The 10,765-nt window shown below is 34.9% G+C and overlaps 1 protein-coding gene across 50 annotated transcripts in view; it reads left to right on the top strand.

Moving 5' to 3' along the window:
* CCDC73 (coiled-coil domain containing 73) overlaps window positions 1–10,765 on the top strand; it is a 153,583-nt gene that overhangs the window by 140,305 nt on the left and 2,513 nt on the right. For 37 of the 50 annotated variants that reach the window (XM_086341021.1, XM_086341002.1, XM_086340998.1 and 34 more), the window contains 3 exons: window positions 1,937–2,123; window positions 3,182–4,684; window positions 7,544–7,677. In XM_086341021.1, coding sequence (XP_086197147.1) covers window positions 1,937–2,123; window positions 3,182–4,684; window positions 7,544–7,677 — 1,824 coding nt within the window. The remainder of the gene's footprint in view (window positions 1–1,936; window positions 2,124–3,181; window positions 4,685–7,543; window positions 7,678–10,765) is intronic. The other 13 variants (XM_086341028.1, XM_086341005.1, XM_086341018.1 and 10 more) reach the window with 3 other exon arrangements.

Raw genomic sequence — 10,765 nt, 5'->3', positions numbered from 1 at the left:
TATGGCTGACCCTGGAACAACTCAGGGGTTAGGGGCACCAACCCTCAGAACAGTAAAAAATCTGTATATAACTTATAATCAGTCTTTCATAAAAATGGTTCCTCCATATTGATGGTTCAGCATCCACAGATTCAACCAACTGCAGATGTATAGTACTAGAGTATTTACTGTTGAAGGAAACCTGTGTATAATTGGACCAGTGCTATTCCAACACATGATGTTGACATGTCAACTCTGTAAGTATCCTTCTAGGATTTCACAGTAGGTATTGAAACAGGATTTGAACCTATATTTATCCAACTCCAAAGCTCCTGGCAACTATCATACTATTTTTCTCAATCTCCTTTGCAAACTTCTCTTTTGCAAGTTTCTCTTTCCCTGCCTCTCCTTTGGGGATTTTCATTAGCATTTTATTCTTTCTTCTCAGAGTATACTCTCATCAGTCTCATCAACCAGTATGTCTGCAGTTGCCGTCTATCTGCCAGCGATCTTCAAACCTGTTTTTCCAAGTCAATTTTTCTCTTAAAAGCTCCCAATCAGTACATCTAAATGTTCACTAGACATCTCCACCTTTTTGTCTTAACTCTTCAGACTCAAGAGATTCAAAATGAACTCATGATATTTTTCTCTAAACCTCCTATTCCTGTTTTCTAGCTCAGTAAATAACACTCACCAGTCTCTTAGGTACCCACTCTGACCTCTGCAAGTCAGTCTTGACTTTCCTCTCAGTTTTTATATCCAGTCACTCAACAGTTGATAGTAGCTCAGTACATAATTCATGCATCTCTTCAGGCTTTTCAACTTTACTGATATCACCTGGACTGCTGTGGCATTCTTCTGATGCATCTCTCTGCCTCATGTATTGTTTCCCCTTAATTCAGTGTTTGTCAGATACCAAATGCAACTTATTAGTGATTCATGGAAATCAGCCTAGTAGTTTATGACTGGCATTCTTTTAAAAAGGAAATAAACTAATGTAGTATAGAAAACATTAGAATGTATCTCATTGAGTGGGTATGCTCATTGTGTTATGAGACATACTTATTTCTTATTGCAGTTTTTAATTAGTGAAGTTTGGAAAACAATCCATTCTTTATACTGTAGCCAGAATGGTCTTTCCAATCAGCTCATATTAATAACCTTATCTAAAATCCTTCAGTGACTTCTCATTGACTTCCTGGTAGAGTCTGAACTCCTTAGCATGCTCTTTGGGGGCCTTTAATGATCTAGGCCTAGCTCAAGACTCATTTCTCCCCATTCTTCTCACAGCATCTAAGCTCATGCTGAAGTAAATCACAGGTAGTTCCATGAAGTAGAACTACATGAAATGACTATAGTTCTGCTTGTTTTTAACATCTGTAAATGCCATTTCTTCTCCCTGGAGTGCTTCCTTATCCCCATCTATATTAAAATTGTCTGTTATTTCTTTTCCTATCTTTCCCAGTTGACCATAAATTTTTTGAGGATAGTGACTATATTTTGTTCATCATTGTATCCCAAAGCCTAGTGCAGTGCTTCCATGTAATAATGTTCAATATTTTGGGGGAATAAAAAGATGTTGAATTGCATCACTATTTTAAAGATACATAGAAACACCAAGCACTCAAAACAATTTGCCTGCCATGACTACTTTGCTTTTAATAAAGGAGTGATTCTTAATATGTGGTATTTGTAATAATGTGGAATGCATGTTTGAAAACATCTAAGGCTCTCCCATTTTATTTAAATATGATAGACTTTAAATGAACTTAGAGTGATCTTGTTATAAAGAGGAATATATTAAATGTAGTAAAAAAGTCATTTGGCTTTCAAATACAAATTGCTGGATGATTAACTGAAATATAGATTCCACTTTCATTAACAAAATTTGTCAGATATTTTATGCTTTTTAACAATATGTTTTTACATTAAAGGAATCTTTTCCATTTTACACTAGAATCTTCCAGAAGTAAACACTGAAATGTCAGTGGAAAAATCAGGAAACACCATCATACAGAAATATAATTCCAGGCAAGAAATAAGGGAAGAAAATACCAAGAGTTGTTGTTTAGACACTGAATACAAAGAAAAAGGGGAAACAAAAGAAGGCCCATTTTTAGAGGAAATCATTATAGGTAATAAAGGTAACCCAGTTATATTGATGTTTTCTAATTTTTATATTGGTCTTTCAGGGGGATATCAATTTCAGTCTTCGCTTTGAGGACCTAGTAGTATAATTGGAGAAATACTTTTCCATTTGTATGTCTTAACAAAAGGACTTGTATGTCTTTTGAGCTGTTCTTTAATAGTCAGTATTCAGGGGAAAAAACACATTTTTGCTTTCCTTTCTCATCACTTAGTCGTTGGCTTTTTGCATTCTGGTTTCTGCTTTCATTTCTTTGCTGAGACTGTTCTCTGAGCTACTAGTAACCTTTTGATGACCAAATTCTAGAGCACTTTTTTTAGTTCAGATTACCTTTCTGTAACCATTGAAATAATTGACTAATTCATTCATATTGAAAAAGAGTTGTTTAAAGAAGGTAATCTGAAGGTGTTCAAACCTAGGCTGAACAACCACTTGGTGGGGATGTTGTAGAGAGAATGATTGGATTAAAAAGACCCTTCATGGCCTACAGATTATTGTAACTATACTGAAATTTTGAAATCTGTGGTTAAAACCCAGATGAATAAAATTAATATCTTAAGTAGATATTCTGTACACTTTGCCCAAAAGTATTCCAGATTTTAAAAATATTTACAAGGTAGTGAGCAAAAAAGTGAAGAAAAGAAACCAGCTGGCAACTTCTGGATCTAGGTAATAAGAGAAATTACAATATGACTATTAGTGTAAATTAATTTTTATCTAATCAGCTGTGTGTTTGTATGGAATTGTACTGTATATGCAAAAGGAAGTAACAGACTAAAGAAATAACCAGTTTGTAATGCCCTCAACTTACTTTTTTAAACCAAAACTACTTTCTCTGTTATGAAATACAAATTTAATATAAGTAGAACCAAATATTTTACCATGCTTATTAAAGGGAACTCACTATTTATGTAAAACTGATGTCATTATGTTTGTATAATAGCTTGCCAGTGAAATATTTAAAATTAAATATATTTTTTAAAAACAGTTAATATGTGTTATAAAAGCAGGCTTTAGTATATAACCCAAAATTTTACTGTGTTCTCTTTATAACAGACTTACAGCTTTTTGAAAAAAGCTCCAAGAATAAAATTGATATTGTTGTGCCACAGGATGAAAACCAAAGTGAAATATCCCTAGGCAAAACCCTCGGCATAGAAAAAGAATTAATTAGTGAAGGACAAACCTTGGATATTACCAACTTTACAAAAGTGGTTACTACAGAAATAAAAAACAAGGTGGACTTGGAGAAAGATAATGAGTGTACAGAACTTAAATCACCAAGTATTCCCTTTGTAGTGGCAGATTCATCAATGGAAACAGAAAAGATCCATCTAGAAAGAACTGAAGGATTAGATCTTCACCATGCAAATACACATCTGGGGGTTGAAAATAACAGCACATCATTTAACAGTATTTTAAATGAGATGGCTTGCCATACAAATCATAAAAAAGATGTTTCTGAAGATGAGCCATTCAGACAACAGTTGAGATTGTTTCCAGGGACTCAAGAAAATACCACAGAGAAGGTAATTACAAATAGCCACCAAATCAAAACAGATCTGGATTCTTCTGTAGATATAAAAAGGAATCTTGTCCAGCCTCAGAAATATAGTTTACAGGATTCAAATAATGTTATGTTAGATGATAAACAATGTAAAATAAGACAGACCCAACTGTTAAATAAAAAAAGTGAACGTAGCCTATTGCCATTTAAAGAAACTTCAGATGTTCAGCAAGTTGGTGAAGGTCCTTCAGAGCAACCTCAACTAGCTATTCCTTGTGATATAGCAATCAACCACCCCATTTCTTCTGCTGTTTTCAGTGACAATTTGAATGTACTTTTAAAGAATTCAGATAAAATTGTTAATATCATGCCTATGTTGGTGACACCCAACTCAAGCCCTGGGAAAAGAACTATATGGAAAAATCTAAATGATATGCAAAACAGTCAATTTGAGAACTGTTTGGGGTATCTAGAAAACAATGTGACTCTTTCCCATCTTCAAATTAACAATGAGAATATAGATGCTTCACAAGCCAAAGATATGAAAACTGCTAGTCATGTGAAAACTTCCACAGAAATGCAGTTTTCCAATAAAGAAAGTCAGATTGATGAGAATCAGATAACTGAAGTTAAAAAAAAAGACTACTTCCCTAATGAAAGACAGCATACATTGTTAAATAGTACAGAGAAAACGGAGTCATTAAATGACATTGTTTCAGGAAAAATTTACAGTGAAGGACAGCTGGAAGAATCATGTTCATTTCACATAAAGCCATCTGGAGATTTAGTAAACATAAGTGGAAGGTCAGCCTTTGATCTTTCAACTTCAGATAAAAAAACTGAGAAAACTCTAGTGTATGTGAATTTTTTAGGCCCTAGTTCTTGGTCAAAAGTAAATCAAATTGAAAGTCAAACAGTGAGCACTTCAACATCTAGCATTCCTTTGTTGCTGAACGAGAGACCAGTAAGTCTGTTAGAAAACAAAAAGACTGTTTTGATGACACTTTGTAAAAATGTTAGTGTGGATGAGGCCAGGAATGATGTTGGACCAGGTAAGAAAATAATTATTTTAAAAATTGCTTTTCTACTTATTATTCTTGGTAAAAATTTTCCAGATTGTTTAATATGAAAATTTATATTACTATATATATTATTTTGCCTAAACCTAAAGACTCTGTATATGTATGTATATATATAAAAGTAGGAAAGGTTTTACTTAAATGGAAGCAGATTTCTTTTCATTTAAATCTGAACCAGTATTATCAACATAACATGTACAGAGGTCAGCTGCATTTTGGAAATTAAAAAAAAAATCCTTTTCATTATCAAAGAACTGAAATTAGCAAAAACAATCACATTTGTGTCATTAATTTTAAATTAGGACCATCTACCTAATCCAAGTCTCTTTTTTTTTTTCTTACTTTCTAGAGCAAATGCAGTAAAGTTGTTGATAAGGCTTCTGCCTGCATTCATGTTTACTCCTTTTCTTTCTATACTAAGAACACACACAAAACAAGCTTCCTTCTCTCAGAACTGTTTTAGTTTCTCTTGCTTTCTTCTAATTTTTCCCTCCTTCCTTAATTTTTCTGTTTTGTCTGTCCCTTCACTAGCACCACAAATCCAGCTCTTTGTTTTTTTTTGTTTGGCAAGTAATAGTGAAGTGAAAGTCACTCAGTTGTGTCCAACTCTTTGCGACCCCATGGACTGCGTAGCCTACCAGGCCGCTCTGTCCATGGCATCTCCAGGCAAGAATACTGGAGTGGGTAGCCATTCCCCTCTCCAGGGGATCTTCCTGATCCAGGGATCGAACATGGATGGATCCCTTGCATTGCAGGCAGATTCTTTACCACCTGAGCCACCCAGGGAAGCCAAGTGAAAGTGTTAGTTGCTCATTTGTGTCTGATTCTTTGTGACCCCATAGATGATAGTCCACCAGGCTCCTCTGTGCGTGGAATTCTCCAGGCAAGAACCCTGGAGTGGGAAGCCTTTCCCTTCTCCAGGGGATCTTTTCAACCCAGGGATCAAACCTGGGTATCCCACATTGCAAGCAGGTTCTTTACCATGAGTCACCAGGACAGCCCCAAGTCATAGTGAGGTGTAACATTACCTTTCATATCCTTGATATATATTGTTTGAAACAGTTTAAATTGAATCCCTTAATAGTTATAGATCAATATTGATACATTCAAATAGTCAATATTCCAGATTGTAGGGACTGTTCTATTCTTTACAGTGTAGTAAAGACTACCACATGATATAAAAACATCCTCCAGAATAAAAAAAGAGGGATGGGGAGGTAAATGGATGACATACACATGACTTAATATTGAAGGTACTGAAACTAGGTGAGAAGTACATTAAGGTTCGTTCTCTCTACTTTTATGTACTTTAAAATTTTCATATTAAAGACATTTTAAAATAGAAATGCAGTATATCTCATGTATAGGTATTGTATAAATGTAACAAAGATAATCACTGTTTAAGAAGTATAATAATAATAAAAATGTTTATTTGCTAATAGCAATCTCAACATGTTTAAGTTGTTGGGGCTGTTAGACAACCTTAGATTTTTAGGGAAATTTGCCTTGACTTCCCTGGTGGCTCAGACAGTAAAGCATCTGCATACAATGCGGGAGACCCGGGTTCAATCCCTGGGTCAGGAAGATCTCCTGGAGAAGGGAATGGCAACCCACTCCAGTATTCTTGCCCCCACCCAAAAAAAGGGGGGCTCAAAGAAATATTTGGGGCTTCCCTGGTAGCTTGGACGGTAAAGCATCTGCCTACAATGAGGGAGACCTGGGTTCGATCCCTGGGTCTGGAAGATCCCCTGGAGAAGGAAATGGCAACCCACTCCAGTATTCATGCCTAGAAAATCCCATGGACCAAGGAGCATGGGCTACAGCCCACAGGGTCACAAAGAGTTGGACACGACTGAGCGACTTCTCTCTTCTTTGCCTGTTTAACAATATGCATTTAGACCCATTACAGAAATATGGCTTATTAGGAAAGCTTTGCATGGCCCCTCTGACTTTAACAGGCTTCTTTTAAAAAGGAAATTGAGAAAATTTTAAAAAGAAGTGGGAATTAAAAGCAAAGCAAGTATATCTTATTTGAATGGAGAAGTAATTAGGGAAAAATACAAAACACAAAAACACTGTAAAATCTCATTTCACAAACTCATTTTCCTAATATAATAAAATGCATTAACTTCAGATTCCATTAATTTTGTCTGTCAAATGCAGCAGTTTAATGCTGTTAGTCAATGGACAGGTCTAACATTTACCATTTTCTTACAAGTCTTTCCTTCTAAATTAAATCTCAGTGATAGGATGCAAGGAGAGATGACTAAAATTCTATAGTAATTCAACTTGTAAAATACTCAGACTCATAAAAGATACTCCTAAATATCTTTTAGCCTTCAAAGACATGTTGCTCTAAATTGTTATCTATTTATTAAAACACAGTGACCCCCTACTAGACAGCCCTTTGTTGGCCTTCTTATAGTCAATTTCTTTTTAAATATAATTTAGAAATCTTTCAGTTGGTTCAGACTTTTCCCTTTGTATTAGTAAGATGTTTACTATATAAATGTTTATATGCATAGGCAGTCCAGTAACCAGGGGAATAAGGATAACATTTTAGTGTATGTTATATTGTTTGAGAAGATCCTAACACTGTGTCACTGGTGGTAATGTGAAATCAGCAGGTTTTTGAAAGTAGCAATAAAATGTTTTCTGAAATGAAGTACCTAATGTAAGAGCAAAGTCTATGAAAACCAGTATTCAATATAAGAATATAGAAATTGTTACTTTTAAAATACCAAAGCATGGGATCAGAGAAAAACAAGTTTAGTCACTAAAATGAGTCCCTGGAGAATAAAATTCAGTTGTCATTTCCTCTTTGTCAACCAGATACTACCAGCATTAACAGAGTTGCTGACACTTTGAATAACTCAAGTATCCATCCAGATCCCAGGGGAGAGCCCAGTGAAGAGAGGAATGCAATTGCAAAGACTTTTTATGATTCTTCTTTTCCCACAGAACATGTAAGTCAATTAAAAATATTGCCGAGCAGACCTTAGTGAGCTAATTCTACAGATATGTGTAGAACTGTATGCATCTGGATGGTTTAAGACCTAACTGATCTCCAAAATAATATCAAGAGGGCAACATGGCACCATTTTTCACAATTAAGGTTGATGGAAAACAGCAGGAAAAAGTCACAGTGTATAAATCAAATAGATACAATCCAGCCTGTTTGGGGAAGGAGAGTGTGAGGTAGTGTATCATGTACTTCTATTTTTTAGTCACCTAAATTTAGGAATAGTGGCATTTGAGCATTTACTTATTTAAACTATTAAAAAATAGTTGACTCATTTGAGCATTTTACATTATAATAAAAGCTGTCTTAAGTTGTTTTTAACAGTGCTTAAAGGTAATTTATATTATTTTCAGAAATTGACTATTCCAAAGGAAGAAATTTGTCTATTTTAAATTATTTCAATTAAAACACAGTATGTGAAAGGATCAAATATTCATAAGTATATGATATCAAGTATGGATATAAATATTAAGCAAAGTATTTGTAGACGTTATATGGCTCCAAGAGTCCATTTGTCATATGAAAAGCAACTAACTACAATCGACAGGTTTTTGTTGGGTTTTTTTGGCAAATTTCTAAGTTTTAAACTTAAGTGTGCAAAACTTCAGTGCAAAAATGGCTGTATTGTTCAAAGTCTAAAAAACAAATACAGCTGCTATAAGGAACCCAAAAAGGTTAGGAAAAATGACAAAAAAGCAACTGCATAGTCACTGTATATTTTAAATGTTAAAGATGCACATTAAACAACTTTTTTGAGCACTGTTACAAAGTGAAAATTATAGCAGTAACACAGCCTTATGAGTAAGTTTCTAATAGTACATTTTATTTCCATTTTTAAATTTGAGAAACCTCAAGTAAGGTAGCCTAACTGTCCCTTTGGGAAAGTTTAAACTAAAATCAGGATCTGCGTTTTTCACCTTTGCATAATTGAGCTCAAAACCAAATCATTTCAGCTTGATGTGCAAATGTTCAATCTTTAAACTGTGGTGACTAATGCACAGTATACTAGGCACTGGGAAATCTAAGTTCTGACCTTTAGCTAATTGGGTAAGTCATAGAATCAAATCAAAAGCAAAAAGAGGCTTGAGTATCAAAGGTAGACATCCATTCTGATTGGGTTGAATACTTAACACTTCTAACATAATTGTTCTATTTTCAAACAGTTTAAGGGTATGATGGAAATTTCACATCGCCCTTTCAAGCCCATTTTTATTTAAAAAAAAAGAAAAAAACCCCATAGATAAGTTCTTTGTAGTGCATCCCTAATGCTTTTTCTATAATTAGTTAAGAATTTCTAAAATTTAAAATTTTGAAGAAATATTCCCACAACAGCTTTAAAACCATATTGAGGCAGTGCCACAAATGTGAAATAATTTTCCAGAGCATTAAGAACAGTTTGCAGTGGACTTAGACTAGGTATCTTGGCTGTTACATGCTACATTCTCAATTTTTCTTCTCAACTTTTGTTAATAGAAAAGTCTCTTCTAAAAATACTGGTGTGGGGAACACACACTAACTGTCTGTTTAGAAAAGTGATCATCACTTGGTGTCAAGTAGTGTGCGCTGTATCATTGTCCCAGCTGATGCTTGGTTACCAGTTAACATTTAATATGGGACAAATTTAAAAGCAGGTGAGCTCTTTTGCTTAGTCTACTGAAAAGGCTGTGATCCCTGGATTAAACAAGACCAATCTAACCTCTTTTACTTATCCTTTTCTACATCACAGGCTGTTGAATGACAGCTCATGGGCCATATGCAGCCTATTGCCTTGATTTTGACAACAATAAAAGCTTATCAGAACAGCCACACCCATGCCTTTACCTGTAGTTCTACGGCTGCTTTTGTGTTAGTGACACAGTTGTGAGGGAGGCCACTTGGCCCACAAAGCCAAAAATGTTTACTCTGGCTCTTTTACAGCAAAAGTTTGCCAACTCTTGTTCTAAACGAAAAGTGAATTTTATGAAGACTTATGACCAGAAAGGGAATATAAGTTCTTTAACTTTTTCAACATATTTTTATGTATACTGTCCACATCAGTCTTGTAAAATTCTGGGTAGTTACATTATGAGTTAATTCACTTTTCTCCTGTAGATCCAGAGTAATGTGTTTTTTTTTTATTCTTAGAGGGGGTTCGGTTGGCAGCCTGCTGCAATCTTGATTACACACAGGAATGAGGATGGGAGAGAGGGGCCAGAGTAAGCAGTCACTTGTTTACACATTCAGTATTAGGTTCATTCAGAATTTTAAAATGTAACCACAGGCTTAAAGAAAGAGGACTACTGCTACTAGGCTGGGGAAAATTTTAGGCTAAAGAGCAGATCTTTTGAGTCAGGCAGAAAGAGGTGAAGAGGTGATTTTTTAAGAAGGAAAGGAAGGAGCAAAGATATATGGCAACATGTGTATAACTAGAATTACTGCTGTAGGCTGCAAAACCTAAGTTAAGCTAAATAGGACAAGTGTAAACTTTAAAATTATATCCTGCTTCTCTCTATGGCCAATCCTTGCTTCTGCCCCTCCCACTAAGTAGGAAAAAGGGAAGTGTAATGTGTCAATGTCTCCCTCCTTTTTCCATCAAGTCAAAAGATACAGATTTTGGGAAATTGGGTAGTTTGTACTTGGTGTCAAAGCACCAAGATGTTTCTAGCATTTTGTTGGCAAAACAGGACCATTATGTCATACAGATCATCAAATCATTTTACTCCAAAATTAGTAGCAACCTAGCTTTGGATTTGGTCTACTTCTGTTAACTATTCTCAGTATTGCATGAGGCCGACACACTACCCACGCATGGATGACTTTAATTCATTTTGGCTCTGTGAGCCACACAAGGTATGTTGAACACTTACAAGCCAGACATTATGAAAAATACATATTTATGTGCATTTTATCCAGCTACTCTTTACAGAATAGCATTTTGTAACTAAAAGAATCTGATGAGAAAACTGAGGTCCACAGAAGTTAAATGAATTGCGTAAGGTCTCCTGGTGGTCCTTTGTTGATACTTTTGTTTTCATCTGTTATTTCACAAAAAC

The sequence above is a fragment of the Bos grunniens genome, chromosome 15 (assembly GCF_055505025.1).
Source record: "Bos grunniens cultivar Pamir isolate PY7600 chromosome 15, Bosgru_T2T1.0, whole genome shotgun sequence".
In the NCBI taxonomy this organism is placed as follows: Eukaryota; Metazoa; Chordata; class Mammalia; order Artiodactyla; family Bovidae; genus Bos; species Bos grunniens.
Note: the sequence above shows the minus strand (reverse complement) of the source record. Positions and strands in the feature narration are given on the sequence as shown.